Source organism: Desmodus rotundus, chromosome 13 (assembly GCF_022682495.2).
Source record: "Desmodus rotundus isolate HL8 chromosome 13, HLdesRot8A.1, whole genome shotgun sequence".
In the NCBI taxonomy this organism is placed as follows: Eukaryota; Metazoa; Chordata; class Mammalia; order Chiroptera; family Phyllostomidae; genus Desmodus; species Desmodus rotundus.
Genome location: NC_071399.1, coordinates 7,097,828 through 7,122,244, shown reverse-complemented (window position 1 = coordinate 7,122,244; position 24,417 = coordinate 7,097,828). Strand labels below are relative to the sequence as shown.

At 41.3% G+C, this 24,417-nt stretch overlaps 1 protein-coding gene across 4 annotated transcripts in view; it reads right to left on the bottom strand.

Moving 5' to 3' along the window:
- Window positions 1-24,417, bottom strand: part of TENM3 (teneurin transmembrane protein 3) — a 620,275-nt gene that overhangs the window by 379,141 nt on the left and 216,717 nt on the right. For all 4 annotated transcript variants that reach the window (XM_053916510.1, XM_053916509.2, XM_053916511.1 and 1 more), the window contains exon 2: window positions 12,373-12,679. In XM_053916510.1, the coding sequence (XP_053772485.1) occupies window positions 12,373-12,604 (232 nt within the window). In that variant the 5' untranslated portion in view covers window positions 12,605-12,679. The remainder of the gene's footprint in view (window positions 1-12,372; window positions 12,680-24,417) is intronic.

The window sequence follows — 24,417 nt, the reverse complement described above, 5'->3', positions numbered from 1 at the left end:
ATAGGGACAATGTGACTCTGTCCCAGCACCAAGTGAAGTCTCACGGGGCTGAGGCTGGATGAAAGGCAGAATACAAATCCCAAACTTTGCATATTCAACTACACTTGTTTGACATGCTCAGTTTTTGGGGGTTTTTTTAGTGTATTACTGCTTAGGCAAATTTTACATGCAGTGAAATACACAAATCTTAAGCGGACACTTTACTTATGAACCCAAAGAAAACGTGGCACACCTATCACACCCCCAAGTTTTCCCATCCTGTCCTCCCTGTAGTCGATCTCCGCCTCCACAGGCAGCAGGGGCCCTGATTTCTTTTACAAAAGGTTCGATTTTGTTCTGTTCTTGAACTTTGTGTGAATGGAGTGAGACAGTATGTACTCTGGATCCTTTTGCTTATTGGAATGTTTCTGAGATTCTTCCCTGTTGTGGCAGGAATCAGTAAGTCCATTCTTTGGCACGGCCAACTTGTGTTGCACGAATACACTATGGTTTGTTACATCCATGCACTTGGTGGTCCCAGTTTGGGACAGTTCTGAATAAAGCTGCAATGAGTGTAAACTTCCTTTGTTTGGGGTAGGTATTAAGGACATGAATTGCTGGATTAAGGCGGAGGGGATGTTATTTTTTGACTTTATATTAAGAAATTGCCAGTTTCTAAAGAAACTGTGGCATTTTTAAATTTTACACTCCCATCAGCAATGTATGGGAGTTCAGTTATTCCACATCCTCATCCACATTTGTTGCTTTGGATCTAATTTTAGTCACTCTAGTGGGTAAGTGGTAGTATCTCGTTGTGGTTTTAATTTTCAGTTCCCTAATGGCTGGTAATGTTGAGGACTTTTTCATGTGCTTATTAAACATTTTTGTCTTTTCTGTGCAGTTTCTGTCATATTTTTTCCCCATTTTAAACTGTACTTTTTACCTTTTTGTTATTGATTTATAGGAGATTTTTATATATTCTGGATAAAAGTCCTTTCAATGTATGTACATGTATGTAAAATTTTCTCTCAGATTATGTCTTGCCTATTTTTTATTTATTTATGTATTTATTTTTAATATATTTATTGATTATGCTATTGCCTATTTATTTTCTTAAGGCTATCTTCTAATGAGTAGAAGTTTTCATTTTGATGAAGTCCAATTGATCAATTTTTCCTTTTATGTTTAGTCCTTTCTATGACCTGTCTAAACTACCCATGCCTAACTCCAAGGTTGCAAGCTTATTCGAGAACATATTTTAGTTTTTTCACTGTGGTTTTCAAAAAGGTTTGGTTCTTTTGTAGAAATTAGGATGGTGAAATAGTAGGAAATGAGTGGATTTGACTCTGGTTATTTCTGGCTCTGGAACTCACCAGAGCTTTTGGCTGAGTATTTTAAACAAATTTTGGTCTCAGTGTTATTCATTTACAATATGGACTTAGAGAGTCTCAGAGAACTTCCAGCCATCTAAGTCTATGCAGAAGCAGACAGAAGGCAAGAACAAGGCTGAGAACAATAGAATAGCATCAGGAATCCAGGCAGGGGAAATGGAAGCGAATAGGCGTTGGGTGGAAGTATGAGCAAAATTTTCCTTCGCACCAGGAACTTTGGGTTTGTATTTCACCTTAAACTAAGTCACAAACGTTTTCCCATCTGCTGCCTTAACGACCGTGGCTGGAGTTCATCCTGAGTTGTGAACCACATCCAAGGCAGCACGGACACTAGCAAGCTGCATCTGCCTGTCTTAAAGGTGCTTTTCCTCCCACTCAAAAGTATACACCCGACCTGCTCCCGTGCCAACGCAGGAATTGTTTTTGGCCCTTGACCTTTGGTGATTTAAAATTGGCAGGTTTTCTCTCATAGCTCAACTCTCCAAATACAGCCTCTGTCAATATTTCGTCTTCCTTCCTTCCTTTCTTTTTTGTCCTTTTCTTCTTCTTTCTGCATTTCTAAGAACAGATTTTATTGCGTTTATCTCACATACTTTTATAAGCATTTTGGGGTAAAATTTTGAGTAAAGCAATGCATAAGTCCCCCTTTCTTTGATTCCTTCCTAAGCCAGAACTTTGCAATTGTACAGAAAGTCCTCACTTTAGGAATGTATTGAGTTTAGAAGTGGATACGGGTCAGTATATATTTTCCCATGAAAACATCACGTAGGAAGCCAGGATGGAACAGGCGAGCCTATGAAGTCACCTGTACCTGAGGAACAGATTACCAGTACTCTGGAGCAGGACTCCATCCTGTGAGAGTGTCTCAGTGAAGAAATGCGTTCGGAATCCCACCCAGGGAAACCCCTCAGCACGGCAGCCTCTTCCATTACTTTTCTGCTTCCCCAGGTGAGGGAACTTCGTAGGCAAACCGCCGGTGGCCACCTGGCACGTGGCTGCTCGGGGAGAGGAGCAAGGCTGGCTGGCACTGTGCACTGGAGGTGGGGGGGTGGCGGGGGGTTGCTCTCCGGGCTGGGTTAGCTGCTACCTTCCTCAGACGCATAGGAACACGGATTTCCTCTTCTTATGTTTACTCACCACGTCGGTGTGCTCCTCTGGGAATTCTCTCCTGTACCATTTCCCCCTCGGTCCGTTTGTCTTTCTGTTCCCAATGCGCAGAAGTTACTCTAGTATTTTTTATATCTCTGTGTGTATCATATATCTGTCATTTGGACTGCACACATATCCCCAATATAATAATTGTGTTTATGGCATTTTTATTTAGATATAAAAGGTTTTAAATTTTAAAAAAAAGAACCTTTGAAGCCTTTCCTTCCGGCTTGTCTGCTTCTACTTGAATGGTCCCCCCTCTTCCACGTGGTCCCTGGACAGGCTGTGCAGGCTCACCAGCACCTCTCCCTGTCTGCCTCTGTTAGGAAAGCAAACATAGTAAATGTTCCCTCTGCTCATGCAGCTAAGCGCAGCCAAGTGTAACAGTTCTGAAAAAAGAGATGTAGGAAGAAGCCGCTGGGGAGCAAAAAGACAGCGTCTGCTACAGGGAAGGCCTTCTCGCCTCCGCCGCTGCTCTGGCCAATCAGGGGATAGATAAAACTGCAGCCGACCCTGGGGGTCCCCAGGAGGAGGCCACGCACTAAGGATGGTGGAGCAGAGAGACACGGAAGGAACCTGGGTGCCTGCTAGCACCCATCTCTGGACTTCCTGTTTGATAATAAAATAATTCTGTTAGGGGCTGAAGCCATTGGTTCTGGAGCCTTCTGATCAAGTCCTTCCTACTTTATTCAGCCTCTCACATAGACTCCTAGAATTCCTATTGCTTTATTTTTTACATTTGTCTTTAGTCCATCTTAATTTATCTGTGAATGTACTGAGGGAGATGGGTGCAATTTCATATTCCTCCAGATGGGTCCCAGTTGTGCCAGTGCCATTTATCAGATCCCACAGAACAAAAAAATCACTTTGTCTTATGCTGAATTCCCTCTGGACTGGGACCCACTTCTGAAATTCTAGCTGGTTCTGTGGATCAATTTGTCTTTATTGATGTCAATTATTAGATGTGATTCCAGCAGGTTCATAGTGTTTAAAAATATATAGTATTTAAAATATATATAGTATTTTACATATATATGCCATTTTATCCTCAATAGCTATCTCTAAAATATATTTTGTCTATTTTCAAATGTTTATTCTTCCACATGAATTTTAAGATCACTTCAGTTAAAAATTAGCCTTGACTTCTCTGCACTTACTTTTGGAAAGTTGATATTTCTTATGATATCATTCTTTCTATCTAAAAACACTATCTTTATATTGATTCAAGTCTTGCTTTACATCTTTTGATCATATTTTATTACTCCCATCATGTTAGGTCCTGTACCACTGAGAAAATTTGTTCCAAAGAATTTTATAGCATTTGTTAGCATTATGATAGAATATATTCACCTACAAACTTAGCCAATTATTGTTTAACAATTACTTTGAAATAGTATGGAACATGCATCTAATATTATTCTAAACAGGTGACATACAATGACTCATTTCATTGTCAACAAACTACAGATTGGACACTAAAGCGCAAGCTACATGAAAGAAAACTGAAGCACAAAGAAATTAAGTGATTTGTCTAAGCGTGTTACTTGGCCAAGAACCTGTCACTTGCCACTAAGCTAATGAATGGCAGATCTAGGACTCGAACACAGACCATCTCTACACTGCCTGTGAGGTCTGTGTATTCATCATGTGTTCGTTCAAGTAGCAATCTGCTTGCACTTTTAATTCTGGAGACACATGGATTTTGTATGTATACAATGAATCACACATTTAGCAAAAGTGCTATGTTAACTTTTCCCAAATAATATAAATTATTTCATTTTCTTCTCTTACTAAAATTGCCAAAATGTCTAAAACAGTCTTAAATAGTAACTGGGGAGAGTAGATGAACCTTTCTTACATTCTTAATTTTAACTGAAATGGTCCTAGAATCTCACCATTGAGAATGTGGTTTACAGTTTTCAATCGATTATCTTTTATATGACTAATGTATTTGTTTTTTCTCCTTGCTTTATTTAATGACTTTTATTAAATAAGAAATGGTTTCTAAGTTTTATCTCATGCCTTTTCATCATCTATTGATAAGATCATGTGGTTCTACTTTGATTTATTAATCTAATTAGTTTAACATATATCCTAACATTATCACCAAGGATTAGGGACCAGTTAGTTATTAATTTGGTCTAGTCTATTGTTCTTTTTACACATTGCTAGATTCTTACATGCAAATAGTTATTTAGGATTTTAACATGTATATTGAGAGGTGATTTTGGTCTAGATAACTTCTTTTTTGTACTATTTTCAATCAAGCTTTATAATTAAAGGTACATCCACTTCATAATGTGCATTTTACTGCTTCCCATCTTTGTGTGCCTGTGTGTGTGTGTGTGTGTGTGTGGTGCCGAACAGCTTTTTGAACATTGGACGTAGTTGTACTTTGAAGGTTGTGTAAAATTCTCCCAGGAACCTAGAAATCTTATCTTTTCCTTTCCAACAGTGCCCCTTTCAGTAACCTTTCTACTCTCTTCTGCGATAACTGTTTTTGACATGTTTACTCCATTTCTTGAAATAATTTAGGACTAATCACATTTTGCTGAGAAAAAACATAAGTTCCTCTAGAGTTTTGAAACTTGTTGTCAGAACGGTCCCTCTGTGTTGGTTCAGTGTCTGCAGGACCTCTCCTTGTTTTTCTTCTCATTTTTATAAACACTGAATTCTTTAATGGGAATCATGAGGGGCTTTCTACTTTCTTAGTCTTTTTAAAGAATCAGCCTTTTTTTGTTTGCTATTAATTTTGGTTTTACCTGGATTATCTATGTCTTCCCATTTCCTTTAATTTATTTTTCTGATATTTTACTCACTTTTCAGATGTATAGCAAATTCCTTTCCATTGGTCTTCAGTCTTTAAATATATCATTTAACAATATATTTTCTCTATGACCATGGCTTTCACTGACTCCCATCATTTTTGGAAGTGTATTTTTATTTCATTGCCTTCTCTGCTCCTTATCATGGTCTAGGAGTGCCATAATCCATGGGGGTTTTGTTTGTTTATCTTCGTATTATTTATTTCTAATTTTACTAAATTAACATGAACAAATATTTTGACTTAAAAAGTTTCAAATTTTCTGATTTAATTGTTATGTTTTTAAAGAGAGGGCGAGGGAGGGAGAAAGAGAGGGAGAGAAACATGGATGTGTGAGAGATATATCAGTCTGGTTGCCTCTCACATGTCCCCAAGTGGGGGCCTGGTCCGCGCAACCCGGCCGTGTGCCCTGACTGGGAATCGAACCAGTGACCTTTCAGTCTGCAGGCTAGAGCTCAATCCACTGAGTCACACTAGCCACACCACTTTTCTGAATTTTTAATGTTCCTTTTTTGTGGCTAAATGCACATTTGGTTTCTGCAAATATTTCATCGAAATATGAGAAACTGCATCACTTCTTTCTGACAGGTACAATTTCTGTATTTTTATCTGAATTTTTATTGATAGTGTACAACTGCTGCCTTGCTTTTGTATTTTAGATGTGTCTGATTTTGAAAGAGGCAGACCAAAGCATAGAGATAGCTTTATCTATCTCATTACTCTGATTTTAATTTTTTTAAATATATTTTCTTTTTTGGTTTTTATTTTTTAATTGAATTTATTGGGGTGACATTTGGGGTTAATAAAATTTTGCAATGCATGGATGGACCTGGAGTGTATTATGCTAAATGAAATAAGCCAGTTAGAGAAAGACAAGTACCATGTGATTTAAATTATATATGGAATCTAATGAACCAAATAAATAAACAGACAAAAAAGAAACAGACTCATAGATACAGAGAACAGACAGAGCTATCAGGGGGAGGGAGTTTGGGGACTGGGTGAAAAGATGAAGGGATTAAGAGAAAACCCCAAAACTCATAGACGCAGACAATAGTATGTGATTACCAGAGGAAAAGAGGGATGGGAAGAGGCAGAAGAGGGTAAAGGGGGGATAAATGAACATGGAAAGAGACTTGCCTTGGGGTGGTGAACACACAATACAATATATAGATGATGTGTTATAGAATTGTGCACCTGAAAGCATCTCATTATTCTCAACCATTTTTTTTTTTACCATTTAAGTCTGTTTCTTATAAATAACCAATAACTTTTATAAACCAACTGAATCATTGTTTTTTTTTTTGTCAAAATTCAGTGCATTTACTTTCCACATAATATGTCATATAGCAGATTTGAATTCTTCCATCTTATTTTATGGTTATTCATGATTCTCCTTGTTTCCTTTTTTTCCCTTGGAGCTGTTTTTGCTAAATTGATCAGACTGCTATTCATTCCCCTTTCCCCCTGCTAATTAGGTAGGTCTTTTTATTCCACTAATGATTACCTTCCTTTTCCTGACATTCATATTCAAATACAGTGTTTTCATGACTATATGAGTGTAGGATAGCAGTGATTTCCCTCCACTGCAGCTCTACTCCATAACTCTCCCCCTTCTCCCTTTTCGGATTTGATTTTGGAACCCCTCCCACCACCTTCCTCCAACTGCTGGATCCCGCTGAGATGGGTAAGAAGCTTTAATTGCAGCCTGCTTCTCTGGTTTCCCTTGTAGTGCTTCTTACACATCTCTAGTTGCTCTGTCATCATCGTTTGGGATTCAACAGCATACAGGGTGGGGCCAAAGTAGGTTTACAGCTCTTCCTATGGAAAATAACACAATAATTGATAAATACTATTACAAGAATAAACTCTGTGTTTCACGCACTCACAACTGTAAACCTCCTCTGGCCTTGCTGTGAATATACTGCAAGGTTGGTTACTCATCACTGTTTCTGCGCCTCTTCATGGCGGGGATGCTGACCCCAGTCCTACCACCTCTTGAATGCTTCCTTAGATGGTGTACATTGGCGATACAGCCTCCGTGTCTTCGCATGTTCCTAAGTGCCCTTGCGTTTGCTCTGAGAGACGAATGATACCTTCTGTGTATAGAGTGTCCCTGAGTTGCAGTTCTTCTCTCATGGTAGATGTTATCCCATTGTCTTCTAGCTTCCATTGTTGCAGATGAGAAAGTCATCAGTCTTATTTGTTTCTTCCGTAAGTAATAAGAAAAGTAACTTATTATTTTTTTTCTTTCTGGAATCTTGTAAAGAGCATTTAGCCGCAATGGTTGGTTTTGTTGTTGCTTTTTTTTTCTTTTTGACATGTACTTTTCTGTAAGTACTCATATAATTTCTATTTTGGCTCAAGTTTTCATCTCTCATCTCCATTGCTCATTTCCAATAGGTACTTCCTTGCCTATTTGTTTCATATCCTGCCCGCTTCCTGGAGGCGGGGTGCTGTGAAGCAGGTTGTTGCTTTCCTGGTGCTCTAAGAAACTGTAGGAAATCCTGTGAGGCTCTAGGGGCAAGCCTTTTGACCCCCTGGTGCCCTTAGTTGGCACTATCACAGTATCAGGGTGTAGGAAATGCATCTGTGTAGGTTCCTCCAGCTCCCGAGGGGCCAAGGAAGCCAGCTGCTCTTGCAAGACACCACCAGCTCCGGGACGGCCCATGGGGAAGGCAGGTCTGCTTCCCTCTGGCACCACCAAGCCGCAGCGTTCTTTCTAATCCGTACCCTGGGGTTCCTCCCCCTTCAGAGCTCCCATCTGGGAAAAAGGTCCTACACTGCCTTTGTCCTTCAGGACCCTAATAGAGCTCTTCGTGTGTGTGTGCCTATTTCCTCAATTTTATTTCTGTTTTATTTTTTTAACTTAAAAAAATTGTTGTTCAAGTACAGTTGTCTCCATTTTCTCCCCCCTCACTCCCCTCTACCCCAGCCATCCCCACCTCCCCCCCTCAACCCTAGATCTCATCTGCACCCCGATCACTGCTCAGCTCAGAGGAGGTGAGCCTTTGGCGGGGGGATGGCATCATTCGGGCCACCATCGTGCCAGAATCCTGGACACATGTGTACAGGAAAATGCAGACTGCTCCTCTAATGCTCTTTGTTTCCCAGAAGGGGGTTGTCCTTGGCAAGGGGAAGGTGTAGCACCTGAAATACTTGTACGGAAGATGGACCGGAGCCAGGATGCAGCCCACTGGGGAGTGGCAACAATGAGAAATCGGGGCTCGAGGATCTACTTTCCCACTAGCTGCATTGGAACTGGCCTTGGACCAGCCACAGCATGAGGTAAGAAGCAGGAGCTGTGTGTGTGGGAGCTGGGGGAGGCTGGGCACCGAGGAAGAGGCGGCAAATCCCAAAGCAGCCGCGAGGCAGGAGGGGAGTTTCTGGCAGCATGCCGCCAGGGAAGACCAGAGGTTGGCCACGCTCAGAAATCAGGGAGCACCTGTCTCTGCCCATCTGCCTTCCTTCTCCCCTGACCTACTTTGCGAATTTATTTTCTATTTTGATTTCAGGTATGTATAACTGTAATATAATGCTATTTGTTTTTTCAATCTAAAAACAGATAACCTTCCTCCCCACTGCCATTCTCTAAATGAACAATAAATGATGGTCTTTTCACTTTAAAATCCTGAAATTCATAACTCCAGCCCTGATTACTAACTGGTCACGACATTTTGGGTTGACACCAGCTCTGAGGTGCTCTGTTCAGGCTTACAGTCTGTGGGACAAAAAGAGCTCTTATTCCCAGATGTCACCTTGCTCCAAAATTCACCCTCACAGCCCTCATTCCTTGTTGGAGTTGACAAACATTCTCATTCGGTCAAAAACACTACAGGCGACGCCATGGTGCACGAGCAGGGGGAGGAGGTATTTTATTTTATCATTTCTCTAGAACTGTGGGGCGATTGCATGCAGCTGTTTCATAAGAAATGTGTCTCAGAGCTGACAGGATAAATTTTCTTCAAGGATGACTCAAAGAATATAGTATCCAAGAATGCAAAACAAGCCATTGTCACCCTAACCCCGTCACACCTATGGAGTGTCACAGCTGCTGAGAGAGAAACTGTTTCCATCACCCAATAAACCATATGAGGAGATTTAAAGAGAAAGAGATCCGTGTGAGACCCAGTCCAGTTACACGTTCCTAGGAAAACGGAATCCCGCCCAGCTTCACAGTGCCCAAGGATAGCAGTCAGGAATGCCATAAAAATGATGATTAACATCAAGTGGATGACAGGCCATACAATTGGTCGATAAAAATACAAACACCCTATTTCTGGATTTGAATTCATGTCCCTGCATGAACGGGGGTCTCCACTCCTCTCCTCCTGGAGCTGCAGCCACATTGCCCTGTGTTACTCAAAGAGTAAGTGGGTTTAGACTGGCAGGTTGTTTTACAACTCCATGGACAAGCTAAATTAGCATGATTCTTTGGAATTGTTTCAAGGGTCTTTGGCTACTATTAACATTTTTAATCTTTCATTTTTATTATGTGTATGATGTCAGGAGCTGTGGCAGGAAGCACATTTTGTCAATTAAATAATTAATCCCACAGCCTAACAGTCAGGCAGGAAAAAATTGACATTTGTCAGGTTCAAAGAAAATGAAAGCCTGGGAGGATTTTTCATCACGCTTGCTCGAGAAAAGCAGGCTCTGAGAGCAGACTTCCCTTCTACTGCTCCAGCTGCAAACATGCCCGTATCAAACCGTAGGGAAGAGAAAGTATGGTCACACTGCCCTCTCCTTCATCCTCATCGACCCAGCCACAACATCCTATCAACCTTATTTCCTAAATACGCCTGCAGGCCCCTCACTGCTCTCTATCCACACCTTCATGATCCACTGGAACGGACCCTGATCAACCACAGGGCAGCTATTTTATTGAGTTGCCCCTGTTGTGTTTGCCAATGGCCCTGAGGGTAGAAGCCTGAGTGCTAGAGACAGATGGCCTGGGTTCAAGCCCCCACTCTGCCACAGGGCCTCAGGCCTCTGCGAGCCTGGGTTGTCTCAGTCTGTGACAGGAGGATGCTATTGGGACCTTCCTCAGGTCCCCCACAGTGGCCGTGGGGGTTAAGTGATGGCACACATACCTGCTTATTAGCCCCCTGCCTGGGGTGCAATGAGAAATCGGTGTACACTGGCTATCAATAGCTGTACATTCCATGTAGGTGTTTAGTACATTCTGACTTATGAGCACATCCAGTGAACTGTGGCTTTGCCTTTGACCTCTGCTCTTAAACATCTTCTCAGGACTCCATTCAGCTGCTCCTGACAAGAGGCCTCCACCTCCACCAGGCGCCTTGCTTTTTGTCTTTCCCGCCCCTTTTCATTCTCAAGGAGCTGAGCAATAGTACTGTCTGGTCCCCTAAGAGCTAAGTTCTGGGGTTTCCACAGATAGAATGGCCATGCCATCCACAGCCGTCTCTGCACTGGGTTAATGCTGCCTAGTTGGTGCAAATTTTAGCTCAGTTTTAACCTGTTTAAGCATCCTCTACTCTGCTAAACCGAATGCTTGCTTGCTTGCTTGCTTGCTTGGGGTGGAGATGTGCCTCCCCAACGCATCACGCCTCATGTGCTTTTTTTCTTCTAATAGTCTTCCACTATGTGGTTTGTTCCCAAAAGGGCACTAAGCAGTTGTTTTTGTTACAAAAAGGAAGACTTGACATTGGGTTCAGATTGCATGCATTTCTACAATGATTCACTGTGTTTTACATTGGTGAAAAATATGCCCTGATGTGTAGGTAATACGAAAGAAAAAAAATTGGGTTTAGAATTGTACCCAATGAAATAAAATCCATTCAACAAGATCACAGACCTCAAATATGTGTTCTATATCTTCCCTTAAAAACTGGATTAAAAATCTTAAGCTGTGCTGCCTCCTTTCATAAAATTTGATACCTATAAATAGGGCATGCTTTGGGGGAGGAAAAAGTTCACTCTTTAGGAAATCAAATGAGTTTGCTTTGATGTAAATGGATTTAGGTGAGCGCACACTATGGCCACAATGCAGAGAAGATGAGAACCATGGAAAATTTTCAAACTTTTGAATGATTTATTGCATTATTCCTTTTTCCTAAATTTGCTCCTGCCCAATATCAAACTGTTAGTCACACTGTCTATAAGACGATTGGAAAAGGATGAATATATGTTTTATGTTTGAAGTTTAATTGATTTTCCTTGTTTCCTGATTGAATTAGCTGAGGGATGCTAAGTTCTCTGCAAATTGACTGCAGTGCAAGTGTAAGGGGATTTTGTTTTTATTAGCAGTAGTCTTGCCCACAACTCAAGACTGTATTAAAAGAAACCAAATACTACTATGTATGCTTAATTTAAAATAAGCCACTGTCTCCACGCATGGAAAGGGGTCGTTTTAGGATTGTGAAGTTACAGAGGTCCCTGGTGGAATATGCAGGCAGAGAATGAAGTGTAAAAATGTTCAACAAATATATGCAAATGACCAAACCATAGTGGGCTATACTATGGGAAGCTGGGCTGTGTTAAGGTATAACCTTCAGGTGCCAGGTAACCTGCGAGAGAGCAAGTGGAACCCCTCCAAGCAGGCTCTTGTGTGAACACACAGATACCCACAGCTGGGCGGAATGGATCACCAGGAGATCCCGAGTAAGAATTCCCCGTTCTTATGCAGGAAAGACTGGCTTCCGGCACCAACAGCTCCTGGTCTCCTTGCACCAGTTCTGACTGTAAACACCATGTATGTGAGCACCCTCACGAGACCGTGAGAAGCCCTGGAGGCCTGGTGTCGAGCTCATGTACACGCACTTGGCCCATGCACAGAGTCACAGACCCCACGTATAAAATGTGAAGCTGAGGTACCTGCATCTCGGCTCATTGTGCCCGCAGGTGATCCTCTACCTCTAACGTGGAACAGGAAGTGATGACTTCCTGTCTCCAAATCAGAGTCAGAGGACAGGACATCAACCCAAGAAAATCATCACGTCATCTTGAGGGGGAAATGTAAGAGCTGCACCCTTCCAGCAAGCCCTGTTTTCCTAGACAGGGGCCTACCTTGTCTGCTGTACTCATCCGCTTCGCGGTGAACCAGATCCTTGACTCTGTTCCCGTAGAGCAGCCGGGAGGAATCGTGATCAAACGCTTTCAGGGTCTCGCTGGAGCTGTAGGACTTCTGCGTGGGCACCCTACACTCCTCGTTGTCCGCAGAGGAGTTGGTGTGCCGCCGCTCCTTCTCCCGTCTGCTCTTGGTCAGGGAGCAGTAGGGCCGACGCTCTTTCACATCCATACTTCATTCCCTCCGGGCCCTCATCAGTCCCGCGCGTCCCCGGCGCCGCTCACGGCGCAACTCTCATCGGCCTGCCTGCAAAGAGAACAGGGAGGCAGGGCGTCAGCACAGCATGCATCTAACGCGGACTCCGGCCTCCGCGATCACAGCGAACAGCACCGATCTCTAAGAAGCTCGCTTTCGATAAGAAGTGAAAATTTGTGCAATCAGTGTAAAGTATCCTGTATTACTATAAGTCGAGGCACATTTCCTGTTAATGAGAGTTTGGGGTGCTTGTTCAAGCTACCATGTCTGATTTTTCACATTAATACAAAAAATAGAAAACAAAAAAATGGAAAATGGCTTCAATCTCTTTGTTAAATTTTCCACAATGGGTAAGTTTTCTCTTGTAGCATTTTCTTCATTGATAAATACATGTCCTTTCTTTTTCTACAAAAACATACACTATTTTCATTTCTTTTTCTTTTTCTTTTTTTTTTAAGAGTAAGAATAAATCAGGAGCCTCTCAGAACAGAAACTTTGTCAAATGCACTGAACATTGTATTATTTTTTCCAGACTTTTCCTTCAAAGGACACAATTTTCATATTTCAAGGACTAAAATGTCCTGAATTGTGGGAAAAGCTGATTCTTCTCTCCTAATCTTCTCCTTAAAATGCATTTCCTACTCCAGGAAATGAATTTAATCAGCGTTATCTAGATATTTAAGGCAGTTCAGGGGCTAATTTTATGGGGCAATTTCTTGCAACTGCCGGTAGCAAGAAGAAGTTGGAAGGAGCCGAAGGCGAGTTGTGTCTCTGAGTCTAGCAACTCCTTCTCTCCAATTTGCTGGAATGACCCGGAGGGTGGGAAAACCGGCTCAGCTGCCTAACATATGGGGCCCCACTGAGAGACAGTTGCCCCAAGCTGGTGGCATTTTTAAACAGCCCTCCTTTGTCTTTATTCTTTCTCATTTTGTCTTTCCTTCTCATCTGAAGGTCCCTGAAGGCCTTGGCGTCAGCCATCAATATTTCCCCACCCTACTCCTTTTTTCCCTCAATTCCACTTTTATGGGAGTGATTCCATCATCAACTTGGAACAAATGACTACTGGTGGCCTTGCATCTTCTCTTTGTTTCTACATCCTCAGGGCTGTGACTTCTGTTTAGGTATTTTCTCCCCCGTAGAGTTGCCCTCTGTCCCGTTCATCCTCGGCTGTCATCCTACACAGCACTCAGCCCTCCAACGTGCGTGTGGCATGGAGTCTGGACGCACTCCCAGACTGGCTGCTTCTCCCAGGCTGGCTAGGCTCCCCTCTACGCTTTCAGGAGTCTCGGCTCTTTCTGAGCAACATTCCAAGCCCTACGCCTTTCACGTTCAAAGTTTTGCCTTCCGTTCTACTATAAGAAGAATGGCCAAACCCTCTGAGCTGGAATGACCACAGCATTCCAGAGCCTCTGTATGGAAGTTTTGGGCTGCTCCACTTGCTTCCTCTTCAACCAAACTGCACCCCTTCCTACCCACGTTGCCTGGAATGGGCTCCATCAGACGGGGTCCACATCCTCCTGCTATTGAAATGGCTGGGCTATGCGAAGTAGTTACTAATGTTTTAGCTTGCTTGTTGAAATGTAACCGACTTCCCTACCTTTTTCTTCTACTCCATGAATCTGATTAAAAAGCAATCAAACTAATATCACCCATGGACCCCTTCTGATTCATTACCCTCATTCTTTTCTTTACAAATTCTTCTAATACTCTCAAGAGAATTTGGATTTCCTTATTCTAGCTTTCTTTTCAACTTAAGATTATAAATAATTTTAAGGTATGGTGACAGAGACTATTTTTATATAACAGGATTAAAACAACAACACACCGATGTACTCATTTTATTCCAGCAAACAATTTACTTTAGACAAATGTATATTGAATAACTCTTATGTAGTAGGGTTTCTTCTATGTGTGGAGGACACACCGTTGGGTAAAACAATGTCTCTGCATTTGCAAAGTGTACATTTAGTGGGGTTAACAGGTACGTTCTTTCTAATACAGTGAGTAAATATGTCTGAGCTCCACACAGATCTGATTTCCAAAGCAGCCTTCATCTTATTGGCCGAAAGTCCCTGTAGACCATACTATCCAAATGATAATCAAAAGCTCTGTATTAAACCAGATATTATATAAAATATTATAATTCAAGCATTTTTAGGAACAGAGCTTTAGGATTTAAATCCCTACAAAAGTTCCATTTTTTATTTTGTCCCAAGTTGACACCTATTTTAAAAGAAGTATTTCTACATATACACTTATATATGCATTTTTATACTTTGGGGTTTCCAACCTTTTGGTATCTCCAGGCCACAATGGAAGAAGAGTTGTCATCGGCCACATATTGAGCACACAAACACAAGTGAAAACAAAAACACCTCATTGTGTTTTAAGTAAATTTGTGATTTTGTGTTGGGCTGGATCCATACCCATCCTGGGCCGCATGCAGCCCGCAGGCCGCAGGTCGGACACAAAGCAAGGGAAAGCTGTGTTTCTACAACACGTCTGCTGCAGTTTTGCTTCACTTAGTTAGACCAGGCACTGACTGCTGAACTCTGGTCTTCCAGCAAGTCTGACCCATCGCCTGCTTCTGTAAATGAAGTTTTCCTGGAACACAGCACGTGTGTTTCCTTATGTGTTGTCTTTGGCACTGTTCATGCTACAAGACAGCTTTGGATGGTTGTAACAGAGACTGTAGAAAATTGAAGTGTGACTCCCAAAAAGGTATGTCGAAGTCTTAATCCCTAGTACCTGTGACTGTGACTTTACCTGGAAGTATGGTCTTCGAAGTTATAATCATATTAAGCTGAGGTCATACTGGCTGAGGGTGAGTCCTAAGTCCAATGAGAGATGGAAGAGGGAGATTTGGGTACAGGAACATACAGACGAACAGGGAAGCAGACCATACGAGGATGGAGGCAGAGATGGGAGTGATGTAGCCACAAGCCAAGCAATGCCAAGGGCTGCCAGCGACCATCAGAAGCTAGGGAACAGATCCTTCCCTGGAACTCCAGAGAGAGCATGGGCCTGCCAACACCTTGGTTTCATACTTCTTGCCTTAGGAAGCTAAAACAGAGATCTGATATTCTGCAAAGTCCAACTATTTACTCTGTGGCTCTTTATAGAAAAGATATGCCAATGTCCAAGTTAGACCATTCGTATTTCCATTCTGTCTTTATTTGTCCCTTCGGATCTATGAATGTTAAGAGTATTCTCTTTTCTATGTAGTCCATGATACTGTTTTACAATCTGGCAAATGAGACAAGAAGTTCTTTAATGTAGTAATACGAACATATATCATCACTGGAAAAGATGCATCCTCATGGTAATGTTATGAATGTTTCTAAATCAATACCAATCGAATGTTACAAATTAGTAAGGAAAGATCATTTTAGGTATTCTTGAGCTTTATGGGACATCTCTGGCACCAAATATCTGTGTTTTCTTTATTTGTGAAGCACTTCTAAAGTGCCATGATAAACCAAGACATAGTATTCAAATAAAGCATCAAAGACAAAGACATTTTGATCTTAGAGATTTCAAACCCTAAAAAGTCCTTTGCATCTGTCTTTCCATTTTTGTACATTGTCCAGACTCTTCAAGGATTTAATCTAGACCGTAACGTTTGCAACCACTGATTTCTCTCTGATGGAAATCAATGAGTTCAATAGGACTTCAAAAGGCAGTCGTCTCCTGCACTTGAGGCTGAAGATGAGAAGGTTAAAAAATGCAGCTGCTTCAGGAGCGCTGAATCGCTGGGCACTCTGATGGGGACCACGCAGTCCTGCACCAAGAAGGGGGTCACTGTGTGGCTACTTAGCATAAATCATTCAGTGAACCGGACCTTAGCTGCACCAGTGGGCAGGGCTTTTTGAAAAATAAGGAAAACTATTAGGAAGCAAGTTGACCAGACACTTCTGACTGAACCGGCTACAGCAAGTCTATGACAATATCAAACTGATTTGGTCACTTTTCGTTAGCTCCTCGAAAAGCAACTCAGCTGAAATCCATAAGACTTCTTCAGGAACCACAACTAGTCTCAAAGTAAATTCTATTGTATGGTTATTGGGTTTTTCTCAATCTCTTGTGATGTACTTGCTTGACTGAAGGAGTGGGCAGACAGCCCCTGCTTAGGGACATCAGACTTTGGGGGTTGGTATCCTCTACTTCAGGCATATTCGTATTATTTAATCATGCTTTGAAACTTGGCGAGAGAACTTAACATTATCACATTGTTTCATAACATGTTCCTAAATGCAAAGAAACATTTTTTAAATTGCACTTTCAGAAGTAATCTGATTTTAATTGGACTTACGATGTCTTTAAAACCCTTGATACCAATGCCTATAATTTATCAGGCCTACAATAAACATTCCTGAAATCATCTGTACTTCTAAAATTCCACGAGCCTATGTGTCTGTCGAGCAACGGAAATAAAAACAAACATCCAAACCCAAAGGATTAAGTAATCTTTTGGTCGATATCACTCACACTTCTGTTGTTATTTATTTCCTGTAAGGATTACACATTTCTGACTCTTACCTTGAGTGACTTCTGCATACACTGTTCTCCTAACTTCATATAGTTTGAAAAACTCACCCAAAAGAATAAGCAGACTTCAGAGAAACACTAAATTACCCCAACATATTTTAAATAGATTAAGGATCTAAATTAAGTTCTTTATACACAATAGTAAGAAAATGTTGCCTTTTGTTATCCACAATTCATATTGCCCCCAATAAGTTAGTATTTATGATTTATTACCAATTATGTTAGTCAAACAGAAAATGTAATTTTGCAGACCAGAAGATCCTCACAGTGTTTTCTTCCCTGACTAGCTAGATTGAGCACAAGAGGAAATCAATTGCTATTGTTCATTTTAGAAGGAATTTGTTTCCTGAGGCAAATTTACAAATCAAAGAATTGAAATAATTGAGCACAAAAATAAAATCATATCATGGTGATTTTTTTGTAATGCTGAAGTCAAGCATAAGTAAAATTAGAGCTTACATTTTCAAACAGGACAATGCAAGTGAATTTGGCTCTCATGTTTGAGGGACAAAGTTAAAACACAAACAAAACTGGAAAGAAATATAGGGAAGGAGGAGTCAAATATGAGTAACAAAAGTGATGCTCGCTGAGAAGATACAGGTAAAGAGAAAATATAGTAAATAATTAGTGGTTGATAGGGTTAAAACAAAGCAGGCTGCTTTCTTTAAACAGGACAGGAAATAAAGAGATCATTTGAAGCAATAATAAATAAGAAGTCAGCTTCTGCTTCCAGACAAGATGGCGGAACAGATACTGGATGGACCCTCCTGTCTAAATAGCTATAAAACACATTAAACAAAGTTTTCAAGACAGCACATGAAGAAATGAAGGACCAGGAACCTCGAGAAATGGGAACAAACAAGATGGGCCCTTGATTATCCTTGCTCGCTGCCTGGAGAGAATTTCCAGGCTACAGAAAGGAGAGCAGAAAGTCAGGAAGAGCCAGTGGACTTTCTACTCTACAAAGAAAGAGCCGAAAGCCTGGCAGATCAGGTGAGAAGAACTTGCAGGGCTGAGTGTTGGAGAAAAGGGAGCTACACGGCTACAGAAGAACTCTGGAGGTCTGCAGAGGGTCCTTCCTGGAAATTCAGCACAGAGCACAGTGCTGATCAGCACGTGTGTGTGAGGAGAATGCTAGAGGCCAGAGAAAGAATGATTTGAAAGGATTAGAGTGGAGTTTCTCAACCTCAGCAGGACTGACATTTTAGTTGAAAAAATTCCTTCTCGGGTGGGGGTGGCTATCCTACAGTAGGTTGTGTGGTAGCATTCCTAGCCTTCACTCATGAGATTCCAGTAGCACCCCTAGGCGTGTCAATAAAAAGTACCTTCAACCCTTACCAGCTGTGCTCTGGGGGCAAAACTACCCCCTGAGGCGACACAAGTTAGAGGGAGTAGCATCTGGAGCTCACACAAGGCCAAGAATACTGCACATTTCCATGAGCCAGACTGGCAAAAGCTCATAATGTATTAGGCAATGGACTCAAAAAGCTTACCTTGGTTGTGGGGAATAATTAGCACTAGATTAAAAAGGGTTGTGGTCCCACCTAAAAATCTTAAAAGCAAGGCCAGAAAGGGGCTATTTCAAAGTAGCTTAACTCTCCCACAAAATGCTCAAGAATATAAGAAAAATACAAAAATACCCAGCATTCAGCACAGTAAATCTCAATGTGGGTCATCCAATTGGAGATGAACTGGCACTCCAAGAAGCAGGAAAATAAAGAGGAGAAAAAATCACTTGAAAGTGACTCAGAACTGACATGGGTATTAGAATTAATAGACAAGGACATAAAAACAGTTATTATAAATGCACTCAATATGTTCAAAAAATTAAATGAAGACATGGAAGATATAAAGAGAAGACCCAAATCAAATTTCTAGAGATGAAACTACCATGTCCGAGGTGAATAATGCACTCAGCAGGGTGCATGGCAGATTAGAAACTGCAGAAGAAAAGGTTACTGAATTAAAGATATAGTCACAGAAACGACACAAATGAAGCACAGAGAAAGAGAATACATAAATAAATGAGATGGGGAACTACTTCAAAAGGCCAATAGAGATGTCACTGGAGTCTCTGAAGGAGAAAACAGGGAGGAGTGAGCATAAAGGTGTTTTAAAAAATAATACCTGAAAAACTGTCAAATTGGGTAAACACTACAAAGCCATAGATCTCAGAAGGTCCGCAAACCCCGAGCACAAAAAAAGTAAAGAAAATCACACCAAGCCATTTGATTCTCGTTAAAATTTTCAAAACCAGCCATTAAAAAGTCTTAAAAGCAGACACAGGAAAAAGGCACATTATATACAGAGTTTCTCACTGGAAACAATGTAAGCAAGACGCCAGAGAAACATCTTTAAAGTACTGGGAAAAAATTACCGTCACCCTGATATCTATACCCAGTGAAACGCTCGGAAACCAGGGTGAAGTAGCTATCTTCTCAGACACACTGAATTGACCACCAGTTCTCTCATTAAAACAGATGTAACGGAAGCCCTCTCGGCAGAAGGAAAATGACATCAGACAGAAATACGGGTCCCCACAAAGGAGTGAACAGTCCTGGAAAGGCAGCTACTTGATTACATTCATAGGATATTTCTCTTATTATATAAGTCTCTTTAAAAGATGGATGACTGGTTAAAGAAAATCGTAATTATGGCGGATTTTGTAACATGTGTGACTAAAACGTATTGCAATAGGAGCATAAAGGAAGACGGGGGAGAAATAGAAGTCTACTACTGTAAGGCTTTTATACTATACGTGAAGTGGCATAATACCTCCTCAAGGTAGATTGTGTTGTGCTAAAGGTGTATACTTTAAGCCTTAAAGCCAGCACTAAAATAAAGCAAACAGTTAGAGCTAATAAGCCCACAACAAAAGAAACAACAGAATCATAAAAAAAATGAAAGCATAAAAAATATTCAAGTCATCCACGGGAGGTAGGAAAGGAGGAACAAAGGGCAGATGGAGAGAATCCAATACGAGCAGCAAGATAACGGACTTACACCTGACGAGGCCAGTAATCACCTCAAAGGTAAAAATGGTTTAAATGGCCAGTTAATGCAGAGATTTTCCGATTGAATAAAAAAAATTATATGCAGCTTCCAGGAAACATACTTAAATAGAAAGTCACACACATGTTAAAAGAAAAGTTAACCTTGATGGCCAAGTGCCAGCAGGGATAAGGTACAGGGAGTGAGAGAGCTGAGGCCAGAGGGGACCTACGGGCCAGATGCAGAGCTTCACGGGGCAGGCTAGCAGTCTCACTCATATTCTCTCAATAGTAGCCTCTCACTAATCACCATCGGGTGGTTTCAAATGGGGCACTGACACCATCCATCGCATTTACCATTGGGAAATCACTCTCTGGCCGAAGTCTGGAGTGGAAGCAGGAAAACTTGGAGGCAGATTTTTGCAGCCGTCCAGGCAACAGAGAGATATCTTGGACTGGGGAGCCTGCCACGCAGTAGCAATTTAGAGAAGTGGATGGATTGGGGTGGGGGTGGGGGCGGGGTACAGACAGGAAGCCTGTGATAGGCAGAAAGGAGAGCCAGGAAAGGGAGAGTCCAGAATGACGAAGAAGGGGATGGCTTCAGTCCACCCGTGGGATGGATGGGGGGAAATATGGAGACAGAGAGAACAGGTGGCTATCCCTAACCACAGATGAATGCACACCCCAATTCTTGCTTTTCCTTCATTTGAAACATGCATTACACAGTAACATTTGTTCTTTGTAAAAACTAGAAAATACAAATAAGTGCCCTCAAAACCATTAAAATTATTGTATTCAACATGTTTCAGAATTTTTCAATGCAAATATGTGTGTAAAAATATGTATCATACATATGTATATATTTAATATAAATGATCTTGGTACCCATTTTTATTTAACATATTGTGAATATTTTCATGTGAGTAAAGATATTTATCTTGAATAAATAATAAATAGAAAGCTTATTGTTTTAAAACTCAAAATTCTTCTCCACCCTTCACCATGGATTGCAAATGGGCAAAATTAGATAATGAAACAAATAGAAGCATATACTAAAATAGCTACCGAATAAATGAATGCTGGAAAATTTTTAATTGGAAAAGATATAGAACAGTGCCTCAGGCTATCAGAAAAGCGGCTTAAATCTGATCAAATCATTAAAAATTTTTCAAAATTATTTATATGTAGAAGGGAAAGAAATTGGAAGAGATCAGAAGAAAAATATGGATAATGGGGCTAATGTGCCCAGTAATGGAAGGTGAAAGTGCATGCTATTTTTTAAAATAAAGTAATTCATTTGCATAGTTTGAAATTAAAAGTGATTCTGTTTTGGCTGATAAAAGTTCTGGGCAATAGGAATATAATATATATGTAACAGTAACATTTGTTAGTACAGTTATTACCTAGTTTATGGTTACAATGGCATACAGTTAACGGAGGGAGAAGGCCAAGCTCTCCAGGTTTAGAATAGATGGCAAAGGTCCTCTAGAACCCAACTATGGAGCAAAGCATAAATAATCTCCCTCAGTTTGCCTGTCTGCCCGGGCCAACCAGTATCCATCCTATTTCCTTGAGCATGTTTAGGATGATTTAAACCAGAACCCTCAATATAGAGGCCGACACTTTATTCACCTGTGCCTCACCATGGGCCAGGCTTTTGAAAATTTTGCCAAAAATATTATTTGGGTCAAAGGGAAAATTAAGGAAACAGTAGTATGTCACATAGATGGCACTATATCATCCAAACGGCCTTCGATATACACCAGGTAAAAAACCATAGACAATCGGGTGTCATCTCCTGTACTGTCCTGATGGAACGGCATTGCAGACTTCACCGCTACCTTCGACATGAGGAAACGTGAGACCCTACTAAAAACTTCCAAGTCAGACAACCAGAGGTGCCTGTCCATGCACTTCTTTGAGAAGGTGCCAAACTGTAAGATCTGGGTGGCATCAACCCTAAGTTCAAAACTTCAGTCACAATGAGAGAAAAAGAAGCAGCCCTCCCGATGGCTTAAACACAGCTACAGCTCGCTCTACCGTAACGTGACTCAGAGATGACCTGGTGACAGCTGGGAATGCGCAAGGGGCAGGCCTTCCTGGATGGAGAGCTAATACTATTTCCCTAAGTGCTGGGCACAGTCCTCTCTTGAAGAGTGGCCATAAAAGCTCCTCGATGAATTATTAATTTCAATCTTGATTATTTATTGAGTGCTTAAAATATGCCAGGTGCTTTACTTATATGACCTCACTTAATCCTCACAACAGCCTTGCTGGGTAAGAATTACAAACCCCACTTCACAGGAGGGAACTAAGGCCCAGAGAGATCCATTGATTTCTGCCACCATCTGCAAGTAGACGAGTGGAGTTGGAACACATTTAGTTTAATTCCAAATCTGTACTTTTAACCACTTGGCTCTACTTCCAAACCTAAGAATGAAAAGGGAATTTAAGCAATAAAAAAATATTTTTTAAGATGAAAGAGAGAGAAATGGCAGCAAAGAGTTTGACCAACTGTGTCCGGATGTCCACAGATCCAGGATTAACACACTCAACAAAGGTCGTCCTACTGAAAATACCATGGTAATTACATTTACGGAGATCGTAGCACCAGGGAGATGAAAGGAAAAGGCAAGTGAAATTCAACTGAGCAGGAAGAGAGGTGGGAAATTCAAGACCAAGTTAAAATGATAAAGTACACTGGAGACATTGTCAAGCTTCAGGGAGAAGACACAGAAATACGTGACAGCTGCTGGTGACGTGTGTCCCAGAGGAAGCCTCAGTCCCAGTTCCCCGTGCTTGTCTCCCAGCCCACCTGCTTTGGTCACCAGAGGAGAGCAGCTCACCTACAGCACCGCCACCTTGGTGCTGCCCATCTTCGTGTGTGCCCCGTATTTCTCCAAATAAATGCCCCTCTGCTGCATTGGTTTCCAAGGGGCCCAGGGGGAGCACCCCCTATCCTGGGGTTGAGGAACTGCCTAGACCCTTCCTGTACAGAATCTCATTGACTGGTTCAGGGCCAATAAGGGTCAGGTCCAGGGCACGTGAGAAAGCTACTGGCAAAGTGCCCACTCCAAACCAGTGAATGCGGAGTTGTTCATCTGGGAAAATGAAGAGCAGTGTGGAAAAAGCCTGCCTGCCACAAAGTCTACATTGAAGAAAACAGACCTGAGAGAGAGGGGAAGAGAGAGAAGGGAGAGAGAAATATGATTTTGAACCAAGAAGATCTTACTCTGATTTTTTAACTAAAAGAAAAAAAAAAGAAAAAAATCTATGACTAAAAATCTATTCCTCGGGAGGAAATGCAGGACAGGTTTTTGATCAGCCAGATCTGTGTCTAAAGCCAAGCTCCACGATTTACAATTTATGTGACTTATGACCTTGGACAGGTTATTAAATTCCCCGAGATTTGGTTTCCTGTATTTCATTCTCTAAAATGCATATGACAATATCCTTTTTATGGAGATATTTTGACGATTAAATGAAATACAGTTTTAAAAGCACAGTCACTGGCATATAACCTACTATGTACTTGATAAGAACCCCTTATTCTAATTAAATTCAAAAACACTGCCCAGTGTCCAAGAATAATGTCAGTGTCATTAGGTTTTATCTGAGGGAGCTGGGATGGGGGAAATGAACAAAAGGATTATACATCTGTAGTGAAATTGGTATTTTGCTAAAAATATTTGAATGGAATCTGGGATTTGAATTTTTATGAGCTTATTCAGAAATGCTATGTCATTAAATGAGAAAAAAAATAGTTCCCACACCGATAACGTCGAAATGAGTTCATCTATAATGTTATCCAAATATTTATGTCTCAGAAGTAGAAGGCCCTAGACAAACCCAGGAAGGACTTTCAAGAGGGGAATGAAACTGATTAAGAGAGCCTAGATTGAGAGAACTATGTGAGGTTTATTTTCGTAACAATGAGGTAGAGACCTGATAACTACCCGCAAGTATTTGGAGACTAAGAGATGACTGTAGTTTTTCATGCCTCTGTAACCCACAGGCGAAATCACTAGAATAAACATATCCTCTGTCTACAGCCCAGCAGATTGGTTTTCTTCTCAGTCTGAAAAGCACCAAGCCAGCCAAGTGGCACCTTTTTCACAGAGCCCTGGAAAGCAGGACATTCTGGTTCAGCACTGACCTCCCTGTGGAGTAGCAGGGACATGGGGACCCAGAGCCCCCACTCCCTCCTGGAGGTGCGATGCTCTAGGCCAGGTCAATTCCTGAGTCGCTTCA